General features: G+C 28.4%; 3 protein-coding genes across 3 annotated transcripts; 2 read left to right on the top strand and 1 right to left on the bottom strand.

Moving 5' to 3' along the window:
- The first annotated feature begins 1892 nt into the window (after positions 1–1892).
- Positions 1893–2381, top strand: LOC103495683 (chaperone protein dnaJ 20, chloroplastic-like). Its single transcript, XM_008457310.2, has one exon. It carries the CDS (start codon positions 1893–1895, stop codon positions 2379–2381), a length of 489 nt encoding a protein of 162 aa, XP_008455532.2.
- A 3807-nt stretch (positions 2382–6188) lies between these two features.
- On the bottom strand, positions 6189–7128 carry LOC103495438 (non-specific lipid transfer protein GPI-anchored 31). The gene is made up of 3 exons (XM_008457001.3): positions 6783–7128; positions 6635–6661; positions 6189–6536 (listed from the first exon to the last, which is right to left on the bottom strand). Exons 1-3 carry the CDS (start codon positions 7126–7128, stop codon positions 6373–6375), a joined length of 537 nt encoding a protein of 178 aa, XP_008455223.1. The 3' UTR covers positions 6189–6372.
- A 15398-nt stretch (positions 7129–22526) lies between these two features.
- On the top strand, positions 22527–24835 carry LOC103495437 (peroxidase N1-like). Its single transcript, XM_008457000.3, has 3 exons — positions 22527–23077; positions 23195–23357; positions 24263–24835. Exons 1-3 carry the CDS (start codon positions 22673–22675, stop codon positions 24679–24681), a joined length of 987 nt encoding a protein of 328 aa, XP_008455222.1. The 5' UTR covers positions 22527–22672; the 3' UTR covers positions 24682–24835.
- The last annotated feature ends 345 nt before the right edge of the window (positions 24836–25180 follow it).

The raw sequence follows: 25180 nt of genomic DNA, 5'->3' as shown, positions 1-25180 counted from the left end.
GTGGCAATTTGTGAGGTCTAAAGAATCTTAATTTCTCCAAACCCAACAACAATATATTGACAATTATTGGAGATAAAAGAATAAATAGAAAACTTTTATACCAATTCACTTACCATATTATTGCTATACATTCATTTTAACTAGAGCATTAGATTAGGAAAAGAGAAGATGTGAGAACATTAAAATAGAGAAGCATCTTGTTCGATGATGATATAATTAATTAAATTTAGTGAAGGTAAATTTAATTATATAAAATATGTGGAATGCTCGACGAATGAAAATCAATTTTAGTTTAAGGGAAAAGTAACATTTTAGGGGCTTGAACATAAAATCTCCGTGAACTACGTACTCTAATACTATGTTAAATCACTAATCGACTGAAAAGCTTAACTTGATATGCTAAAGGTAAATTTAATATTGTATGATTATACACTATCTCTCACTATGGGTTAGAAATATGAAAAATAATGCAACTCAAGTGGAAAAATGAATATTAAAAGAAGAGGAAACAACATTGTAGGGGTTTGAACGCTGGAACGATCCAGTGGTGAGACGAACGGCGAGAGGTTGCACGAGATATGGACAGGGAGGAGGAATCGCAGGGGAACAGACAAGGGGCGTGAGATCTGAAAAAAGAAAATTGGGGTTAGGTTTTTATAAATATTAATTTCAATTGACATCTTTAATTTGGGGTGAGCATGATAGACTGAAAAACCGAGTCGACCGACCAAACTGAAGTCGATCGAGGTCGGTTTCAAAAAGTTTCAAATTAACAATTTTAAAAAAGTATTTTTAAGTGTTAAATTGACCTAACAAAAACCGACGGACCCTTACTCATTGATATCGAGGTCGGTTTGACACTTTATCAAACCGACTAGTATTGATTTTTTCAAAAAATCGATCCAACCAATCCATGGTCGCCCCTACCTATGACGAGCGTTGGCAAGTTACTCTCGGCTCTTACAAGTAAATCATCTGGAGTTTATGAAAAGCTAATAACTTCTCATAAACTCCCAACCCATGTTAAATAAAGAGTTTTGGTCATTTCTCCTAACACCCATTTTACAACTAAAGTTGGAATAAACTCCCGACGCTTTCTTTACGGTGTTGGGAGTTTATTCATAGTATCGATGCTCATGTACAATATCAACGTATATCTATCTCCTAACACTTATTTAATGTCCTGGGAAAGGGCTTTTTTTTTTTTTTCTAGTAATGAGCTCTTGAACCAACATACTCTTGAACTATCTAAAATCATCAATTGACCTAAAACTTAATTAAACCGTAAAAGTAAATTTAATTACACTTAATCGTCATCTTAGACGTAATAATAATAATAAATAAATGAGAAAGAAAAGAAAGATCTAGAAGGTTATTAAAAACCTCCATATATAGTTTGTTTTTAAATACGAACAAAGTAAGAAAAGAAGTAAAAGAGTGTTTGGGTGTTTGTTAGCCACAAATACAATATAGAGAGAGAGTTGTCTCTCGATGGTTACCATGCATTTCAAAACGCGTCAATCGTCCCCTGAATTAGCCGTCGTTTTTGGTATTCACCAGCCCACCAAATTTCCCCTTAACCCCTAAAAACCATTTTCCTCTTTTTGTCTCTTTTCCTTCCATTCTTTTCCACCCCACACCTCCCCCCCTCAATACCAATTCTAACTAAAACAATGGGTTTAAATACCATTTCACTTCTTTCCATCCTTTACTTTACTTTCATCCCTCCACCAAAAACCTAGTATTCTAAACTAAAACACTATAAATATTCCACTCTACAACCCCACAGACATACATACATACATATATATCATCAACTAATATTTCCTCCTTCTTATTCCCTTCTCCCTTCTCCATCTTCCAATTGTAAAACAAAACCAAACTGAAACACCATGTTTGCTTCACCAAATTCTCTTTCTTTATCCTTCCCCTCCAAGGCCACCCCTCCTTCTTTTCAGGCAAGCCGTGGCCGCTGCTGCGTCTCATGTAAAGCTGCCGCCAGTACTAGAGAGAGAGATAATTATTACAAGTTGCTTTCAGTGAGTGGTGGTTGCAATGCTAGTCCTGAAGAAATCAAGAAGGCATACAGAGCCATGGCTTTGCGATATCATCCTGATCTTGTTTGTGATCCTTCGCTCAAAGAACAATCAACTAGAATGTTTGTTCAGCTTAATGCAGCTTACAAGACTCTCTCTGATCCTGTTCTTAGAAGACAATATGATGACTCTCTTATGGGATTCAATACAAAACGCTTTCAAGGAGATTCAGCTGCTGTTTGGCAAAGACAGATTCTTGAGCTCAAACGTCGCTCCTCTCTACGCAAAGATCGCTCCGCACCTGCTTCATGGGCCGCAAGAATGCAAGCTCACAGCCGTTGTTAGCCTTTGTTCTGAATTTAAGCTTTCCAGTCAAATACTGCTTCCTTCATATATTCTTTCATACCTAATGCTAAAAGAGTAGTTTTTCTTTGTTGGGTATTCTATTTCACAATAAAGAGAACTTTGTGAAGTTTTTTTTTTCTTTTTTCCTTTTAATAAAGTAAAGCAATTTAGAATTAATTCAAACTAACCCAATAATTAAATTTTGTTGTTCTAACAAATTATTGATTATTTTAACAACCATCCAAGAAAGATTTCTTCTCTTTATCTAACCACGCGAATGTAGAAATTTTGTTGAATTGAAGTCTAGAAGAGATCAAGAGAACAATTTAATTACCACTAGACCAACTAATGAGATATTGATACGAAATCAGTTTTTTGTGTATATATTATATATAACGAGTGAAAAATTGAGGAAAACTCGAGCCTCTACACCTACCCTAAATTCCTTCCACCGGTATATACAGCTACATTAAAATATATGAAAGCATCCTATTTGTAAATTAGTTCCTCATTAATTAATTAAGTTGAATAAGAGTGTCATAAAAAAGAATTAGGTATCCACCTAAAATTTAATCATTTATCCATAAAAGAACATTAATTAATATGTTTGTAGATATTTCTTGGGTAGGAAACATATAGTAAATAAATTTCATATTCTAACCAACTCTCCTATTTGGGATACACAAAATGATTCAAAAAGTATATTAAACATTTTAACTTTTGATATTTTGATATTTTTGCCGTGTTTGACGATAACAAATTTGATATTTTTTTACTAATCATTTTAATATTTTGAATAGTTCGTATAGCTATTAAACTTCGAATATGATTCTATTGTCTTTTAATCACTCAAATCAAAACTTAAACAAAAATATTAGGTCATGGAATAAAGTTAACAAAAATGAGGGTAAATTTTTAGCTTTCCTTTACTATAAATTTAAAGAAAAATCAACACATACTTCAACTAATTATATTGCTACATCTTTCTTGAAAAATATTATTATTACTTTTACTTTTAAATCTTGGGTATGCAATTTTCTTTTACCGATTATCAATGATCCAAATTAAATTCAATTTTAACTCATTTCGGCCCTTTCCTTTTAAACTCTGTATGAACAATCATTTTTAAATATGGTAAAATAAATCAAATTATTTACAAAATATAACTATAATTTAAATTCTATCAATGATAGATACCAACAACAGTTGATAGACTTCTATCAATGTCTGTCGTCAATGTCTGACATTGCATGTTATCATTAAAATTTACATGGCAACCAACAAGCACCACATCGGTGTGCATTTTAACCCTTTTTTAAGTCGATATGTCTACAATTGAGGCACATAGAAATCAATATTCAATTAAAAATGTTTTCTCTTGTCCAATTTGTTTATTAATAACCATAATAACAACACAATTAATAATAATAATAATTTTGATTTCCTTTTATTAATTTCTTGATAAATTGTAATGCATTTATACAAAATTTCATATATACTAATATTATGTCACCTTCCAAGATATTTATATTTAAACCAAAGTAATAATTTAGGCAGTAATTAGCAGATAGTTTTCTCCTTTTTCGTTTTTCTAATTAACATTTTTCCCCAAAGGGTACTTTTCAACTATGAGACTAATGGGTTGGGTTGGGCTGTCTGCTTACGGCCCATTATGTATTCGTAAGCCCAATTAGGTTTAAACCAAACATGGACTATGGCCCAATAACATAAATTAATTAGAATGGGTTAGCAATTTTAGATAATAATTCGGGAAATCGTCAAAAGTTAAAAAAGAAATTCACAAAAATATTTATAAAATATAATAAAATTTTATATTTTATCGATAGTGGATATTGATAGATGTGGATATGCTTCTATCAGTCATATTAATAGACAATAATAAAAGTTCATCTGTATTTATCATTGATAGAATCCAAATTTTTGCTCTATATATTGTAAATATTTTAGTTTATTTTACTATACGTAAAATTTTCCCTAAAAACTTAAGTGTGTAATAAAATGTTTAAAACATTGTAAATAAAACAAAGTCTATGAGTGATATATTTTTACTGCTGATAGACTCTTATGGGACTAATATTTGCAATATGGTCTATTAGCGTTGGACTCCGACAAGCTTTGCTATATTTATAATTTATTTTAAGATATTTTTATTTATATCAATATTGTTATTTGTAATTGTCCTATTTTAGAAAATTTGAATTAAGATATATTTTTCAAAATTTATGAAATAAGTGTGTTTTTTTTTTTAAATTGTTTTTAAATAACAAAACTTTTGAAAATATTTATGAATATAGAAAAATATCACAATTTGTTTGTGTGATAAACTGAAACCAAAATAAACTATTATATATGTTTATCATGATACGGATAGAGACAAATAGTAGTTTATCTCAGTTTATCGTAGTTCATCTTACTATAGTTCGTAAATATTTTGGTTCATTTTGTTATAGTTGAAATTAACCTTTTTTTTTTATATATATATATACTTAGAGCTTTCATGTTTTGAGCTTATAAAAATATCCTTATGACAAATAATCAATTTACACTATGAATTGTAGGGTTTGTTTCAATTTAGAGGTCAAAATAATATATTTCATTTACATATACAAACAATACATTACATGTATAATTGGTGGCATATGACAATACTCTAGTAGGCCTATCCAAACCTTGATTGCTACTTTGGTGGGGAAAGTTTAAGAAAGATTATGAACTTCAATGCCAGCACGTGTGATGGAAGTTCATAAGAAAACAATTTTACACCAAATATTTATCATACTAATTAATCAACTATATCAAGTTTATCACCAATATTAACCACGGCATGATTGACAAATTTATTAGCAGTATATCTGTCAAGTCTATCAGCGTTATAAACAAATGTATGATTAGTAAGTATACTAATCATATATCACTTAAGATATATCAATAATGAAAGCATTAATTACAATATTTCATATTTTTATATACGGAATGAGTTTTGTTTTTGTCATTTTTATAAACAACAAATGTGTGGGTTTAAGACTAAATTATGTAATTTTATTTTACGTTTTTTACTTGGAATCCCCTCTTTGGATTACATGTTCTCTTCTCAATGTAAATTATAGTTTTATTTATTATTTTAAATTACCGTCACACCCGATTGTAAACTAAGTTTAGGAATTTAAAGGACAAATTTAAGGACGTATTAGACATTTTAAAATTTTTTAAATAATTTTAACTTCATGAACTATTTCTTTATTTGGTACGTAACAATGGACTTTGAATAGCCAAACCAATTTTAAATACCAAAAACCTATAATCAATTTTAAATGTCAAAAAACTATAATGTAATTTTAATGAACATTAGATTTATACTACATCTACTCGAGTTATGAGAATGAAGGGGTTTTTTGGCCTAGAGTGGAATTGACTATTTTAGCTCATAATTTTTCTAACCCTAGCATTATGACAATAATATTTGCTCTCACTATCCGTTCTCCTCTTTCTCGCACCCCCTCTTCCAATAGCAGCTACCACAAAATGAAGCACGAAAGTTGAGATAATAGTTTGATAATCCCCAAACTATTATAAGTCACTCGTCGTCGTAAACATCCTCAAAGTATTTACATTATTTTAGGACTCTTACCCACAAACTAATATGTATTTTTTTTATGTATAAAAGCGATTCATACCACAATTTGAGTCATAGTTGCAAAACAAAATAGTATAAATTTCGGTGATCTAAACTATAAATATGAAATATTATGATTTGGTCTAACGAAAGAGATATGTTTCGAGTGAAAGTGAGTGAAAAAGAAAAGAATATTATAATATGGCATTTTGTGTCACACACCACGAATTATACCCACAAAAGAAACCCAAAATCAAACACTCCCAACAAATATTCCCTTCCATGAAAATTAAAATAAAATAACACATTAAACAAATTTCCATTTCCCTTTTTCCCAATCAAAACGACGCCGCATCATCAGACACTGCACAACAGAGCAACCCCGATGGCCGCCATTACAGATCCAACTGAGGCCAAAGCTCCCGTCGCTCCCGACTTTCCAGGTGCAGGAGCCCCCGTTGGCTCGTTCATAACGGGCGACGCTGCCTCCGCTGATTTTGGCGTAGCTGATGGCGTAACCGCTGCATCCAAACACAACAAAACGGTTCAGAAAAATTCCAGATCGGAATCAACAAACTAATTAACACTAATCGAGAATTGTTTAAAGAGGAGATAGTACCTGGAGAAGAAGCAGGAGAAATCGACACTGCAAAATTGCAAAAAGAAAACACCGATTTCACTCAATCAGATCACTTAATTTACCTACGCATTTGTGTTGTAATTAAGCAGAAATTAATAGATCGATTGGAAGGAATAATTAGGCTTACATTTACAGTTAGAAGCAGCGGGAGCGGAGACTTTGCAAGCAGCAGGGAGAGAGAGGGCTTTAGTGACGTTGAGCACGACGCCTAATTGAGCGCTGTTCTTGAAGGCTTCGCAAAGACAGTCAGCGTCGGCCTTGAGGACGGTCTTGAGGCCGGAACAGCAGGTTCCTTGAGGCTTGGTGGTGGTGCTGTCGTTGGAAACGAAAGAGAGACAGTCGGCCATGTTGAGGATGAGACTAGAACAGTCGACCGCCGGGGCTGGGGCGTCATTTGCGGCGGAGAGGGGGGAGAAATGTAGTGCGAGGAATGAAAGAGAGAAGATAGCGAGAAAAAGGTTGGTGGTGGCCATGACAGCGAAAAGAGAGAAATTGGGAAAGGGAAAACTGGGAGATGGAGAAGTGGGGAAGTGAGGAGTGGGGATTGAAGTTGGTGAGAGTCATTTAAATAAGCAGATTTTCTGATGTTTAATTAATTATTATTTCTTTAATCATATAAAATAAATCTTTTTCAACTTTTCTTTTAATTATTATTATTATTATTATTATTATTATTATTATTATTATTATTATTATTATTATTATTATTATTATTATTATTATTATTATTATTATTATTATTATTATTATTACATTTTATTTTTGTTTTTGTTTTTGTTTTTACGAAAATTTGAATATCAAACCTATTTAATAGCCGTTTGGCCTCAATGTGGGGTCGAGTTGGATGGATAAGAAAAACTCACTCATTTCTTGTCTTCCTATTTTTCTATTACTTCATTCATCTAATAACCCTAAACTAAATCGACTTTGGAATTTTTTCAAAAAAATTTAAATTTTCTAAATCGACTTTGAAATTTTTTCAAAAAAATTTAAATTTTATATTATTTATCAGAGTTAACGATGTTATCTATTTTTAAACTTAACTTTATTTGTTAAAGTAGATAAAAAAAAAAAATTCATGTTACGATGAAAGTATTATATGTTTACTTTATTTATACATTTATTCATATCTCTTCGATCATCTGTATTTTTTAACATTTTGGTGGAGTCTAAATTGTTTGAAGATATTTTCTTTAAAAAAATCCTCATTTATTGAGGAAGCTAAGGTCGGAAGCGTGAAGCTTTGTGTTGTCTCTTTTTCTTAGGTTTTCTTAGGTTTCCTATTAAAAAAAAAGTTAGAAAATATTCTTATTGTTATATAGCACGAGTCATTAGCATTGTCTTACTTCTCAATTTTTCTTTCTTTTTTCTCCTCCCTCTTCTTCAATACAAATAAATATATAAATTTCGATACTTTAATAAAAATAAAGAGAATAATAGAAATCACAAGGGAATTTTAACACTTAAATGTTTTAACAAAATTCTTTGTTAATAGTTTTGCGTGGTTAATAGACAATCTTTTTTATTTGATTAATTATTGTTTTAGTATGTCTTAATTAATTTTTTTTTTATTATAAATTTCGTTAGATTTTGTGAAATTTTATATTTTTATATTGGATATAGAGAAATTTGGTATAATAATTAAATCATTAAGAGTATTTTTAAACTTTGAAGAGAAAAATCAATTATTCAAAAGTATTTTTTAAACAAAACTTTGACGATTTTCATCTAATTTCTGCAGTTTAACCGCTGTAAAGTTTAAAAGTATTTTTTAAATAATAATTTTAATGCAAACCACAAATTTTATAGGGTTTTTATTTTCTTTTAATATTTTAGGCTTTCTTTAAAAGAGAGAGAGAGAGTTTTTGTGAAATTGAAAAAGAGAAGGAAAAAGAAGAAAAGGGGAAAATGAAAAAGAAAGAAAGACGTGGGAAAAGGGAGGTTTCTATGTGCGGCTGTAAAGGATAGTGCCATGTGGGAGAAATGAGTGGGTAAAGGACACGTGTCGGACATCCAACGGTTCAGTTATGTGGTTTTGTCGTTTAAATATTTATTTATTTTATTTTATTTACATGCAAAATTGCTTTAAATGCTTCATTTCCCACACACATCCAAACCATACGCCTTAAATTAAATAAATCTATATTTCCTTTTTCCCAATTTTATATCATGCCAAAAAACATAAAATAATAATAATAATAAGTAAATGTGTTACTTAATTAATATGTAATTTACTAATTTAAGTAACTCATTTATTCTTTTGTTTTAAAAAATAAATAAAAGACAATTAATTTATTCATAGGGGACCCACTCTAGTATATGGACATTAAAAAAATTAGTTCATTATTCAAAAAATATATATATATATTTGAAATGAAATATTTTATTATGTGAATTTGAATAATGTGGTTACTTACTTTTGAGTCAAAAGTTTTGACCCACAATAAAAAAGGTGGAATTTTGAAACTTGGAAGATGATAGCAGTAAATGAGCATGACATACACTATTTATTATAATTTTGTTTTATATATTCCTTTTTATTTTTTCCTTAAATTAATATATATATATATATATATTATGTTTGAAATATAAATATTATCTCCAAACTAGATACGGTTAGTTCAAGACATCGTACTAATTGCCTACACTTGCCACGAGATATCAAGAAAGAAAATCTAGTTTACTTGTTTGAAAGTATTATTGTTGAAATCTTTAGCTAAATTGTCGATGAGAGCCTACTACTACTAACATCATGGGCGGATGTATTAAGTGACCAACGTGGGTATGTGCCCCCTCACATTATCGATTTTTGTATTTTAATATTAATTTTGAAATATTAGATTTTAACTAAATAACACTCTACTTTAACAGTGATTATGCCCTTGTTCTTACAACCAATTGATTGTGGGTTCAAATATTACATTTGCAAATTTCAATATTTGAATTTTTTTTTACCTGTGTTTATTATATAGTGCCACTGACTAACATATAAAAGTATATCAAGAGTGTTATTGATTACTAAATTTGTAATCCTCCTGTCTATGGTAACTTTCTTAAGACAAAACCTAATTTTATGGTATGGATACGAGAGACTAAATTTCATGTTTAGTGTAATAATGTTTCTCTTGAAAAACATCGATAATAAATTATGTTAATACAACATTTAGAAAATCAATTCAAACAAACCGCTAATAAGTTATAGAGCAAAGATTTAGATATTGAAATTATGGATGTAAGGAAATAATGAAGAAAGAAACAAAGAAGGTTGGGAAAGAAAGAAGAAGAGGGGAAACGTACACGCTTTAGGATTAAATGTGGAACCAAATTGGGCAGCGATTATGGAGCCTACGCAACGCAACGCACCGTTTCCTATAAAGACATTCAATTTCGTGGGACCAACCAAAGTTTGTAAACTCACAAAACCTTTTATTGAAATAAACTAAAAAAAAGGTAAAAAGAATACTCTTTTTACTTTTTATTTTTTACTACAGTAAAAAAAAAAAAAAATAATAAGATTGCATGCATGGTTAATTATTGAGATTATAAAAATAAGTACTTACGTATTCTAATTTTTGTTGTTTAAAATTAATTTTTAAAGAATTTAAAACACATTTCTTTTTTCAAGAATAAAAGCAAAATAAGTTACAAAATATATGGTTTTAATAAACAAAACTTTAAAAATAATATTTAAAAAATAGGGTTTTTTTAAAATAATAATAATAGAAAAACAAATATTTACGCTTATAAAAATCCACTAAAACATAAAAACTCATTATCCGTTCTCTAAATATTTTTCTAACAATTTTTAATAGGTCTATGTCATTTACCTATATTTTGCCTATTTTTCAAGATAAATTAAATTAAATTAAATTACAAATTTAAGCTCTTAAATTTCAAAATTTAATACACGTGGTCATAGATAGTAAAATATTAAAATTATTTACAAAATAGAAAAAAAATTAAATAAATTATCTAAAGTTTTATGAATTTTACTATATTTTATAAATCGTTAAATAGTTTGTTATTTTAGAAGATAATTACTTTGCGATAATATGACATAGAAGGTGGAAAATGGTTTTCTTTTTAACCATACATTATATTAAATTAGGTGTTTAGCATCTAAACTTTAAAATTTGTATAATTTATTTTAACTGCAATACATTTTTACGAATTTTAAATCCAACAAAATAAATTAAAATATTTATAAAATATAGTAAAATTTCATATGTATAAAATATTTATAGATTTTTATAATTTCTAAAATTTTACTATATTTTATTAATATTTTCAAAAGTTTTACCATTTATGATAATTCATCAAAATCTAAAGATCAGTTCGATGTTATGTTTAAAGTTAAGAACATATTAAAAAGACTTTTTAAAGTTCAAATGTCTATTATATCAAACAAGATTGAAAATTCACATTGAAGTATCTAATATATTTATATTTATATACCATAGTTCATCAACTCAAGCTTTTTAAAATTATAATAAAAAGTGAGAAAAATAATTATTGAAAATAGAATAATTATTATTAAAAAAATACGTAAATAATAATAATAATTTATGTAATAAATAAAATAATATAGTAAAAATGATAGGATCCACGAGAGGGAAGTGCTCAACTTTGAAGATGAAGAGATCCCATAATCACAATTGCATGCTTTTATCTATTAATATATATATATATATATATATATATTCTAATATTTTCTCATCAAAAGTACTTCAAATTATTATTTCAAAAAAATATATAACAAATAACAACCAAAAAGTCTTTAATTAATAGGCCAGAAAACTATTATAACAATGTGATTAATTAATCTTATTGTTAAAGGGATAATGATGATTAGTGCATTCTAATGCATGCATGCCTATTATCTCATATGCTCTTCGTTTTCATATATCACACGAATATGTATTTTTTAAAAAAATATTTGGTAATTTTATTTTTGTATGATGAAATGATGGAAAGCATAAGGATTTATGCTATTTAACGTTGTTATTTATGAGTACTAAAGAGGGAGTATTCTATCAAATAAGTATTTTGTTATAATTATATATTATTAACTCTTTATACAACGAAATTTCTTTCCATTTAACGTACTATCGTTTTCATCCATATAATAAGTAATATTGTGGTTAAATTCGTTACTAGTCTTTGTGTCTCTCTATATCTGTATTGTTATTGTTTGTTTATATCAAGTTGTTCTGTTTATTAGTTATATCATGCGTGTTTCGTCGTTTGATTTTTGTATTTTGTATTAGATCCATCTAAAAAAATCAAGTAATTAATATTATGTGATTATTATTGTAGTTGTTTTCTATTAAAAAATTTATTTGATTTGTTTTTGCAGAGAGGTAAGGGAAGAATATGCAACATAATCTATCATCAAATTAGTTAGTACGTAATAACGAATGATGGAAACGGGTGAAAATGTAAATTAATTTGAAAAATTAGGTTGAGTCCCTAATAAAAGAAGACGAAGATTGTGAAGGTTTTAGATTGAATAACATATATTTCGATTCTAATAATGGATGATCAAATTTAAAATGTTAACAAGATATTATTGAGATGACAATCATAACTATTCGTGTTGTTTAATTGATATATCCTTAAATACTATACAATAAAAGAAACATATATATAGAATATAAACATATACGAGGAATAAAAGAAACAACAAAATTAGCATAAGATTTAACTAATTTACAATTCTAATGAAATATATATGTGACAACGTAATGTATATGTGTGATTTAGCAAATCTATATGAGTGATAAGAATGAAAAAATATATATATAGTTTAATTGCAAGCATACATCGTCGACGAAGAAGTACTATTCCAAGAGCCAAATCTCACGACAATATATTTATGCAATTATAAGTGATTTTGATAGATTTGAACGTTGATCAAAGCAATAAAGAAGAGTGTTAGAACGTAACATGGATACAATTATATATATGTGTTTCAACCTTTCGAGTTCTATATTGTATGAGATTCGACCCCATCTTATAAAGATGGTGAAATATATATATAAACAATAACTACTCCTATTCCATGAAACACATTCTAGGGTTTTTGTTGTTGTGTTTTTTTTTTTTTTTTAATTATTATTATTATTATTTATTTATTTAACACAATCTAAGTTTATTAAATAATGTTTAATGGGGTCAATATAATGTAATACATGATAATAACTCAAATAAAAAAGAGATGAAAAAAAGCCCTAAAAAATGGGGAAAAGCTGCCTTCATTTATAAAAACACCCAATCATTATGATACCCATACACAACTTCAACTTTGTAATTATTTAAACAAAAGAAAAAAATAATAATAAAAAGTGAAAACCATTTTTAAATCAACTTTTATTTTGATTATTATTCCACACTTTCCTTTTAATATATTTATTATAAGGTGTGATAGAGAGGCATGGTGTGATGATCATAATTGTCATAATTGATTAATTCACCTCTCCCTCAATTCCCTCCTTTACTTTCTCTTCATATGGAAACAACTTCATTATTAGTGTTTCAAAACATATCACCAACATATTCTTTTAACCCTTCTCAATGTCCATTTCTTGTTTTTTAGTTTCTAAAAAAACATTTTTGTTTTAAAAAAAAACGTACCATTGTTATTATAAAGCAGACAATTATTGTATAATATTTACAAAGTATAGCAAAATTTCAAATTTTATCAAGAATAGATACACTCTTAGTCTCTATCGTTGTATCTTTTTTTTTTCTTTTAAAAAAATCTATTAGTGCCTATATATCAATTTCTATCGTTTGATAATATATGAAATTTTGTTATATTTTATAATTATTTTGGTTCATTTAAAACCTATATTTACTTATTTAGCGTCTTTTTTTTCTATCTCGATTTACATATTATTCTACATCTTAATTACTACCTGAAAAATTAGTGATTTATTTAGTACTACAATATGAGTATATGAGGACACTTAATTATTAGTTAAGTTAGAAGCACACTTTTTTGCGGTGAAAAAGTTTTCACATTATAATAATTGAATGTTACATTTCATACACTAATGATGAGAATTATAACATTACTATTTATATTTATAAATTTAAAAAATAAAAAACCAAACTTTCTGAAAAGTGCCTTTAAAAAGTACATAGATTATATAATATAATTATTTAATAAATTTGAAAAAGAAGAAGTTGACTATCTAATAGCAAAGGTTGTAAATTTTGTAATAAGGTGATCTACTAAATCATTAGAATTAATTACTACACATATTAGGAATTTAAAAACTTTGTATTACATTAATGTCAACATTTCATGAAGTTTCTTTTTTGAAAAATAACAAATAAAAAAAATTTAAATTCTTTTCTAATAAAAGCTAAACAGGCAAAAAGTAAACATTTTCATAAATAATAGGGAGATTTATAATAGAAGTTCTTGTAAATGGTTAAATTAAAAAAATATTTTGAAAAAGATTGTTAATTCGTTTGGGCAAAAAAAATAATTTATAAAATAAAATGGTTTATGATAAACATTATTTGAAACTAATTTTTTTTAGAAAAAAAATAAATTTAGAATGTTTATTGGTTGATATCTCAAAAAAAAAAAAAAAAAAACTCCTATCACCGTCTCTAATGACTATCGTTGGTCAACTTCGCCTACAACTTTCAGCGATGGATACACCACTGTCACAAGCAAATTCTTTTATATTAATTTGAAATTAATCAAAACATCACTTTTAATATATAACAAACCAAACAAAAAATCTTAAAGTACATTTAGAACGATTGAATTATTATATTCCTAAGTTATTGTATAGTTGAGTTATAAGAGTTTGTGTCTGACATGTAGAAGTAGATTACCATAGCAAAAGGTGGTTATTAATCGTAGTTTTAGGTAGTTATTGTCACAAATGACTACTTACATCTTTCTAAATACATAGATGTTTTCATTTAATTTTAAAGAATTTTATCAAAAGTGTTTAAATGGAAATGAATGCTAATTATTTAACAAAAACATTTTTTCATAAATCAATCTAAATACACATAGTTGAAATAGATTGTTACATCATTTTTCCATATATTTTGTAATGGGCCACTTCCACAAATAACCAAACATAAAATCAGGCCCATAGCTTCAATAGCTTAAATTTGGAAGAATGAAAAAATACAAAAATACAAAATAAACCATCCCAATTGAAATATTTGAATAATCAAAATGCTCATCGATGATTGCATTTAATTGTCATTCTATTTGATTGTTATTTGATCATTGTTGTTATCAAACTGTTACCTTGTATTGATGGCTAGTGATACTGATTTGTTATCTATTTGCTGTTTAATTAATATTTGATATTTTATATATCATTAGATAACTGCATGTCACTGATATACATGCAACGATGAGATATTGCCCTAACTACTGATGTTTTAGTGCAGTGATCTGAAAAGGGAAAGAAACTAAATTAAAGTGAGAGATCAGGAGATATACAGATAATAGAATTTTGTATAGAAAAGATGAGCAAAAAGTGACATTATATATATATATATATATATAGCAATCATAAAAACCCCAAAAGGATATATTATATATTCAATGGTAACTTTTCTCTTCATTTTTCCTCGTACACTTTAGTTTGATAAATTGTAGTTACTTATAGCTTTCTATTAGGACGTATCAACGTTCTGAATTTTTGTTATGTTATAGTATTATGACGAGTTTACTGTTCTTTCTCTTTCTATTTCCACTCTTGTTCTAAATGGGTTTTGTTTACTATTTTTTTTTTAATTTGAGAAGGTATTTGTAATATATATATATATATATATATATATATATATATATATATATATATATATATATAATTTTCCAAACACAATATTATCATCTTCAATCAATTAGGCGTTGGAGTAAAGATTAAGTGCAGTTTGTGAAAATAAAGTACAATTGTGAGTTAGATTCTGAAATATAACAGTAATGTCTCTATTGAAAAGTAATAAGGGAAGAGTAAAGATAGAGAGATTGAGTAAGATTAATATTCATACCTTTAAAGGCTTGTGTTGGGTTAGGGCTTGACCACCTAAAAGTGAAATGAAAGTTAAACGAGAAGTGTAAATCGTATATTCGTCATTCGAGAGCATTGATCAATTATGTGTTGAAAGGATCGGGAGCAGTCGCCGTCGCGTTGGAGCAGAAGATGGAAGAAGAGGGAAATTGCGAGCAGAAGCCGCGTGGGGAGCGGTTCGTGGGAGAGCTCGCCATCAGTCGTGGGTCACCACTGGTGAGGTGTTGTTTAATTTCAGAGTGCTCGTCTCGTGCGTTCATGGAGGAAGAGTGTGAGACAAAGAGGAAATTTAAAGTAAAGAAAGTTTTGTTTTTTTTTCTTTTTTCCTAGTTTTTCAATAAAAAATGTAAAGAAGGAAAGTGAAATTAAGGAAAGGAAAAGTTGGGGAGTGAATTTTGTTCTCGTCGTAGCAATATCGACGTTTGTTGTTAAAATTATTTAATATTTAGTGTCATCTCATTGTTGTGTTACAAGTTTCAATACGAATAAAAATGTGTTGCTGATGATAATATTTTGTAACACATTTTTGTTGCTCTAAATGACCTTTTACCAATGAAATTAAAATTACTTGCCCCACTAAAATTTTGTCGGTGATTTTCTTGTCGTGTGTGTATATATATCCTTTGAGTTTGATAAGTTGTTCAATGGAAAATTGATTTGTGCCGATAAGTTTTTGTTTTCTCTCATCAAAGCAAGATGTTTAGTTTATACTAAAAATTAAACTAAGTTTGTAGATTGATTTGATTCAATTGGATTATAATAGTTTAATTTATTTTTTATGTATATTATTTTAGTTTGAATTATAATGATATGTGTTTGAAGTATAAATTATATTTTAGTTTGAGAAGTAAATAGTAAAGATGGTAAAAAGAATAAAAAATTGATGAATATAAAATAGTAAAAATTGTAGTAAATAATAAATACTATAGCAAATTGAAGTTTTGAAATAGTATTAACGATATTTAATTGAAACTACAGAATAATATTTACTATTGACAAGACGTGGGGTTACTATATTTTTAGGATAACGATCCTTATCTTAGACACGTCAATAAGATTCAATTTTACTAAATGCACCAAAATGAACACAACTCAACTGATCTAAAGTACTTACTAAAAGTTAAGAAGTCGAATGTTTTGAATCTCCTATTATAGGTATTGCGTTGAACTAAAATAGTATGCTCCGTGATATTCACTATTGATTTTGACATGCTTGGATGGAGGTAAATATATCACTATTGATTTTGACATGCTTGGATAGAGGTAAATGATTGTGTTTGTGATACTTATTCGTTTGGAACTAAACAATATAGCTAGCTAGTTTGGAAGTCAAAAAGATGCATTTTAGATGGGTGTAAATGATTGTGTTTGTGGATATATAACGTTCACACAAAGGTCATCGTTTATCCTTTTTAAAGTTTCAATTGGGTATTTATAGTTTAAAATTTGTTTCGATTTGTTTTTTATAGTTTCAATTTTTCCAATTTGGTATGTATATTGGTTTAGTCACACCACAAAACATACTTTTTTTTTTTTTTTTTTTTTATAATATGGTGTGACGATGAGCTAGTTGAAATGCTTTCAATTTGGATGATTATGATAATTGAATACATTGACGTTCAAAGTTAAGTACAGTAATTAGCAAAGAAAATAGATAGCTTTCTAGAGAATAGAAAGCAAATTGCTAAAGTTTGTTTAGCTAACTCTTTCGTTTTTAAAATCAAGTTTATTTTTCTTACTATGTCTTGTATCAATTTTAAGTATAGAAATTAATTGAATTGTTAGTCAAATTCTACGTACATAAAAACAAGTTTTTAAAAAATTACTAATTTTAGTTTTCAAATTCTGACTTTATTTTTTTAAAAACATGGGTAAAAAATAGATATCAAAACAAATGATTCATAAGTGGAAGATGTGTTATTTTCAAAAACCAAAAAAAAAAAAAACGACATAAGATAGGTTTAGTTACATTTTGTAAAATAGTTTCAAAATTATGCTAAATTTTAAAATGTCGTTTAAAAATTTAAACTCTGTGTACTTATGTATCAATCTCCTTCTAAACCATATTAGTTAAAAATAAATCATATAGTCAGTGGGAAAAGAACCATTACTCTACATTTTGTTGATCATATAGTAAAGGCTGGATTAGGTATTTTTGGCACCATTATATATATATATATATATATATAAATTTTGAGTGTGTGTATTACTTTGAGAAGTTAGGTATGCTCCACTAGTTTTAGTAGATGTTGATATACACAAAACAAAAAATTCAAAGTTTGCAAAGCATGGGGTAGAAGAATCTTCATAATTAACATATATATATATATATATATATATATATATATATATATATATATATATATGCCAAATTTTTGTACTCATTAGGTTGACAAATTTTGACCATTTTCAAACCACACATCTTCTTAGCCATTTATTTAAAATAAATTTCAATAATTCTTTAATATATAGCATTTTCGTTTTTTTGTTCTTTGTTCCTTGTTTTTTGTTTTTTATTTTTTGAAAACTAGAAATTAGAATATATTTGGTAACTTATGTTTTTTGTTTTTTAAAAAAAGAAGTGGATAGAAAGATAGAAACCACTTTTGGTAACTATTTCTTATATAATTTCACCTAACATTTTCTCTCATCTTAATTTATAATTTGAATAATATAATTTGATCATGTATGTGCATGAGTACACATATATATATAATGTAAAATTTTATTCGATTTCGATTGTACTAGAAATAATATTTTTAAATTTAAAATAATATATAAATATGCATATTTAAAATTTAAAATTTAAAATTAAAAAATTAAAAAAAAATATTGATATATACCTATTGAACATAAAAAAAAATATACATAATTCTAAATATTGAAAAATGTAAAATTAAAAAAACTAAAGTAAATATATATTAAAAAAAAGTTAAATTAAGTATGAAATATAAAAAGAAATTAAAGAAAAGAAAAAAAAGGAAAACATATCTTTCTTTTTCTAAAAAACAGAAACCAAAGAAACGAAAATGTTATCAGACGAATCCAAATGATTATTATTTGATATTCACACACATATTATTTGTCTTTTTAAATAATCTACTCAGATATCAAAATTTGCATACAACATCCATCTACTTAATTCACTTAAAATTTGTCGTAGTATTGTTAGAGAATAATCGTGTTCGTTTGTTTACTCGTAATTATTCTTTATTAGTTAATGTGGAAAAGAATTTCATAAATTTAAAATATTAAAATAAAATATAAAAAAAAACAAAATGGTGAGGAAAACTAATTTTTTTTAACATTCAAAATAAATAATTGTCCACGTAGGAAAAGGACAGAAGGCGACTATGACAGTTTGACTTGAGTGGCCACGTCAGACAAAATAATGCTCAAAATTATTTTTAATAAACTTAGAGGAAAAAAGAAGAAACATTAGAAAATTAATTTTTGATATTGGTTTTACCAAAGTCAACACTAAATGAAGTCAACAAAAACAAATGGCTTTTGGAGTTATCTTTTTAATCACTATATATATTGCAAATGTGCAAAATCCACTAATCCAACCTTTCCAAATTCCATTTCTCCACCTATATTTACACATTCAAAATTGCATTTGATTTTTAAAGTTTTAGAAAATAATTCTTATTTGTTTTTACCGATGGTTATACGCAAAATACTTTTCGTGTATGAATGTGATTTAAATTGTATGTATGGAACATCATAATTTAACAGTAAAGATAAACACTTTGAACTGAGGATATTCATTTTAATTTTCTCATCTGAGTTAAGTTTTTAGTTTTTGTCATACAAGCTACTTAGTTCAATTGCTATATGAATGTACTAATAACCGTCAGGTCTATAGTTCGGATTTCTATACTCCCAGTTGTTGTATACTAAAAAATGTTTTAATTTATAGTTTAAAGAATAATATTTTAATGGTAATTTATTTTTCAAATTTACAAATATAGCATAAAACATTTAAGTAGGTTTTCATATTTATTAATTCAAATATGTATATATGAGCGGTATATCTTTTATACTTCATATCTAATATATCAGTCATTTTAATACACTTTATGTTCATGTTTGGTATAAGTTTATCGATACTATTATAGCATACATAAAGTATATTAGGTTATATATATAAAATTGATATATCAAACTATCGTTTATATATCATAATAATTACCAGTCAATAAGTACATGTACATTTGCTATTATTTGTAGACTTTGATTGATACGTATACCAAATGTATTGTATATAAGAGTGTTATACATAATTAATATATAAAATTAAATTTAAATAAATTTTTCTAACGACTTTGCTGCTCATGATTGTTTGTTCATTATTTATGTTAACGATTATGGAACACATTTAAAAATCAAATTTTTCTTTTATTTCCACAAAGGCCTCTTTCGTAGCTAAGAAATAGAATTTTCATTATTTGCACATGTGTGTGTTAATAACTTTCCTAGATACCTAATTGGTTCATTGACCCTTTTATCTTTTACTTGTGGATTATATTAGCTAATTATCTTTGGGTACTCAATCACACCCTCTAAATTAATTAAATCTAAGAGTGGTGATCGGCTTGCTCCATTTTCATTCTCTTAGGAACAAAAGTTAGTTGTGTTTGCGTTGCAAACCTATGGAGACATTTGTTAATTAATTGTGTGTGTATGCTTTTTTTTTTTTTTTTTTATCTCAAGGGTCTAAGCAAATCTCTATCATCAACTTTGAGATTGAAAATATAATCAACGACCTAGAGTATGTCTCTCAAATATAAAGGATAAGAAAGAATACATGAGATTGTCGGTGTCGATCTCGACCATCCTACTCGAGTACCCATGAATCTTGACATGAAAAAAATGTAACTACACCTATTGTTAAACTCTCGATCATATTCTTTTTAAACTTGTTCATGCATCAAATCATTTTAATAATATTGTGAATCCGACCAAAGTCCCACATAGGTTAGATAAGAGAATGATCTTGGGCATATAAGTGAAGACAACTATGTCCATTGATATAAAACCTTTTAAGGTGATACCAAAAGCAAAGTCATGAGTGTGAATATTATTAATTTAGATTAAATTGATACAACCTTAATAATGAGTATTTTTTTCCATAAAAGTAACTCTACCTAAATTGATACAACCTCAACAAAGCAAGACAAAGATCTCACTAGAAATACTATCTCAAAGATAGTGATTTTTTGTTGCACCTTTGCATTGCCTTTACACTACAAGAAAAGGAGGATCTACCTATTTCCATCTTCATTGCTTGGGTAACCATCTATTTCATCATCTTCTTCAACTTCCTCCTCTTTTGCAGCTTCTGTGTGCAAACGAGCATAAGACACACAACAAGCATAAACATACACTGATTCAGGCAAAAAATCAAACCATGTAGACACACTAGCAATAAGTAAACGAAAATAAATAAATAAAATCATACTTTACCTTCTAAACTCACCATTGTTGCCAAGAACATGAAGAACGATTACAACCCCATTCCAAACAATTGAATATAACAAAAAAAAAAAAATCAAGAAGAAATATTGGAAGAGTTAGAATAAAAAGGAAAAACCTACTAATAGAAAAGAAAATTAAGAACAAATTCAAATGGGTTTCTATTTAAGATTTTAAACTTTTGAATTACCTCCAACAAAGAGGTCGTGACAGAGACGAAGATGGAGGGAGTGGCGATGGCGGACAAAGCGGCCACTGAAGACAACGACGATGCACCGGCATTAACAGCGACAACGACACCGACCCTGATTGTGAAAGGTAGAGGGTTTTTTTAAAGATTAACTATCAACGCTTTACTTAGAGCGTTGGGATAATATATCCAAGAACTCTCGACACTTTATTTAATGCGTCAGGATATATCCAAGAACTCCCGACGCTTTGCTTTGTGCGGAGTTCTTAGATATATCCCTGCGCTTTAAGTAGAGCGTCGAAAATTCTTGCCTCTCTTGATACCTCAGTTTGTATGTCAAGAGAGGCCCTAACTCTCGACGTCATATCTCTTGACGATGTAAAACGACGTCGGGAGATCCATAATTTCTTATAGTGTTAGCTTGTTTTGATTATTTTTTTCATTCTCTACGTTCGATATTATATGTGAACAAAATAGTCAATAAAATTGCTTCCAATATATAACTATCAACTAATAATTAATAGATACAAATTCGAGTTACCCTATAAGCTAGATACAAAATTGTTAGAATATCGTAATGGTCTCTTCGAATAATTTTCCACCTCCTATTGCACCAGTACACACTGCCTTTTCTATTATTAAACTAAACCCAAATGCACTTATTATAATATTATTCATATTTTTGTAGCACAATTATTTAAAAGTTTAGGGTTAAAATATATATTTAGGCATAAATCACTACCCAAACTCTCTTCTTCTTCTTCTTCTTTTTTTTTTTTTTTTGAAAAGAGAAGTATGTACTTAGCTGGCTTGCATATGAATATAATATAAATTTGGATATCTTAAATTAAGTTCTGAATGATCATATGATTTCAAAGGTCACATTTGGGTGATAAATAAATATGAAAAATCATTAACGTTAATAAAACTGGAAAAAAATTGGTTTGTGGACCTTGATGTGGACAATCCGACATGTCGTTTGTCACTTTCCCAATCAAATGGTTGATTGAGTCTTCGCTTTGAAAAATGAGTACTCAGTTATGTATGTGTCCCACGCGGAATTACAAATAATATCCATTTCTTTGACTTTTCCTCAACACTCCCTCAAAACGACAACGTTTGCTTTGCTGTCGCCCATCCTCCTCCCAAGCCGGCTTTGCTTACTCCACTTTTTTGACTATTCCACACCTCTCTATGCTCTCTATATATAGCCTTCTCATTTCCATGCAAACCTTCCTCACAAAAACATACACATCTCCTCTTCTCCAACCTCGATTCTGATCTTATTCTAATCTAATGACAAAAGTTGGTTTTGGTACTGCAATGCTTGTCCCGGTCATGTTTATGATTGTGTTGTTATTCACCGTCGTGAACGGTCAGGGCACACGCGTTGGTTTCTACTCCAGATCTTGCCCTCAAGCTGAGTCCATTGTTGCATCAACTGTTCGATCTCATTTTCAATCTGATCCTAAGATTGCTCCTGGTTTATTACGAATGCACTTCCACGATTGCTTCGTTCGGGGTTGTGATGCCTCCGTGCTCCTTGCTGGCGCTAACAGTGAGAGGACTGCATTACCTAACCTTTCGTTAAATGGGTTCGAAGTGATTGACGATGCTAAATCTCAACTTGAAGCTGCTTGTCCTGGCGTTGTATCTTGTGCGGACATTCTTGCTCTCGCTGCTCGTGACTCAGTAGTTTTGGTAGGATAATCTATATGCATGCATGTGTTTTGTCTGTCCTATATCTAATTTTAATAATGAAAACTAAACTTCTCTCGCACCCATGACTTGACAAAGGGTTATTTTGTTTGGATGTAGACAAGTGGAATGCGTTGGGGAGTGCCCACAGGACGAAGAGATGGGACAATTTCGGTGGCTTCAGAAGCTAACAACTTGCCTGGATTTACAGATTCTATTGAGGTTCAAAAGCAAAAATTTAGTGATAAAGGTCTCAACACTCAAGACCTTGTCACTCTCGTGGGTAAGATAATATGAACTTATAATTTATGTTATTAATTAGATTAATCCCTATCTAAATTTATATTGGTTTCTAAATTTAGTTTAATAACTTCCTAAATTATAATAGATTCTATTAGGATTCTAAAACAATTAAAACTAATTTGTCTTATATATAAATTTGAATTTAATTTTATGTCAAATCAATAATCAAAATTTTAAATTATGTGTCTAAATAGACACTCTTAATATTTCAAAACATCAAAAAAGTCAAAATGATTAGAAATAAAAATTTCGGCTCATTGAAAGACTTTAGGAAAACTTATTAGACATCAAATTACAATTTCAAATATTATCCCATAGAAACTAAAAGTTTTGGGAGAGAAACACCGTAAAATATAAATTTTACTAAAAGTTTTGGGAGAGAAACACCGTAAAATATAAATTTTCAAGAAGTTATAGAACACTTTATAAAGCTCATTACTCATGAACCACGTAGTCGACAATTTTATAAAAGAATTTTATAAAGTACAAAATAAATGTGCATCTATCTATGATTTAGAGAGTTTACGTAATGAATTTCTCTAAACCTAGAAATCATAAACACATAAATTACATAAAAAATGATAACTATGCAAGTCATTTAAGTTTTTTGGTCATTGCCTCCAAAACCCTACTAAAGTGCATCCTCATACCTAGTCGTTTCAAAATATGGTTTAACAAATTTAAGACATTTCAAAACGTAATGACGAAAAATGTTAGCTTGTTTGTTTTTTTTGTTCTTTTGTTCTTTTCCTTTCGTCCAATTCAATGACCCAATATAATCACAAGTTGGCCTCTCATTGGAATGCAAAATATGATGTGTACTATTGCTAAAAACGACATAAATTATATATAATAAGAAAAGGAAACTGTTGGATGTTGGAGCAGGTGGACACACAATTGGCACAACACAATGCCAATTTTTCAGATACAGACTCTTCAATTTCACAGCAGCCGGCGGTCCAGATCCAACCATGGACCCAGCCTTCGTGACTCAAATGCAGGCACTGTGTCCTCAAAACGGAGATGGAACCCGTAGGGTCGGTTTGGACACGGGCAGCGTCGGGCGTTTCGACACAACCTTCTTCTCAAACTTAAGGAACGGACGTGGGGTTTTGGAGTCGGATCAGAAGCTATGGACGGACGCTTCCACTCGTACTTTTGTACAACGGTTTCTGGGTTTGAGAGGCGTTTTGGGTTTGACCTTCAATCTTGAGTTTGGGAGATCTATGGTGAAGATGAGTAACATTGAAGTTAAAACTGGAAATCAAGGAGAAATTCGTAAAGTTTGTTCTGCAGTTAATTAAACTAACTACACATGGAATCTTTGTATTAATTTTCCTTTTACATTATTGCAATGTTTAAAGTAAAAAGAAGAAATTGCAATGATAATGGAACATATAATGTATACACTTTTACATTTATATGAAGAGTGAACATCCCATCATCCTTTATCCTTTATCCTTTATGGTTTTAGGTTAAAATATCCTCTTTTTTTTGTTATTCTATCTTTTTCCTACTTTTAATTGTCTAAATTTAATCAAAACATTTTTTTGTCTCCAAACTTTAGTAAGTAAATATATGTGTACATTTAATAATTTTGTAGCAATTTAATTCATTTTCGTGTATCGTCGTTGATCGATACTCTAGTTAGAAAATTGTTTTTTTAATAAGCTATCAAGACTATATGTCACTAAACATGTTATTTTGTACATATTATTAAGTAACTAGCTAGAATCGAGTCACGTCTTATATCCATATAAAACAACCATGAGTTGAATCAAGTTGTTTAAATGAAAATTCGAC

The sequence above is a fragment of the Cucumis melo genome, chromosome 1 (assembly GCF_025177605.1).
Source record: "Cucumis melo cultivar AY chromosome 1, USDA_Cmelo_AY_1.0, whole genome shotgun sequence".
NCBI lineage: Eukaryota > Viridiplantae > Streptophyta > Magnoliopsida > Cucurbitales > Cucurbitaceae > Cucumis > Cucumis melo.
The sequence above is the reverse complement of the archived record's forward strand: the minus strand, read 5'-3'. Positions and strand labels throughout refer to the sequence as shown.

What these genes read in the sequence shown, in the direction of transcription:
- LOC103495683 (XM_008457310.2), top strand. Translation starts at nt 1,893, where the DNA reads ATGTTTGCTTCACCAAATTCTCTTTCTTTATCCTTCCCCTCCAAGGCC.
- LOC103495438 (XM_008457001.3), bottom strand. Translation starts at nt 7,128, where the DNA reads ATGGCCACCACCAACCTTTTTCTCGCTATCTTCTCTCTTTCATTCCTC. An exon ending in CGCTGCTTCTAACTGTAAAT is followed by an intron (nt 6,662 to 6,782) that starts GTAAGCCTAATT and finishes GCAATTTTGCAG; the next exon opens with TGTCGATTTCTCCTGCTTCT. An exon ending in TTCTCCTGCTTCTTCTCCAG is followed by an intron (nt 6,537 to 6,634) that starts GTACTATCTCCT and finishes GTTTGGATGCAG; the next exon opens with CGGTTACGCCATCAGCTACG.
- LOC103495437 (XM_008457000.3), top strand. Translation starts at nt 22,673, where the DNA reads ATGACAAAAGTTGGTTTTGGTACTGCAATGCTTGTCCCGGTCATGTTT. An exon ending in CTCGTGACTCAGTAGTTTTG is followed by an intron (nt 23,078 to 23,194) that starts GTAGGATAATCT and finishes GTTTGGATGTAG; the next exon opens with ACAAGTGGAATGCGTTGGGG. An exon ending in AGACCTTGTCACTCTCGTGG is followed by an intron (nt 23,358 to 24,262) that starts GTAAGATAATAT and finishes ATGTTGGAGCAG; the next exon opens with GTGGACACACAATTGGCACA.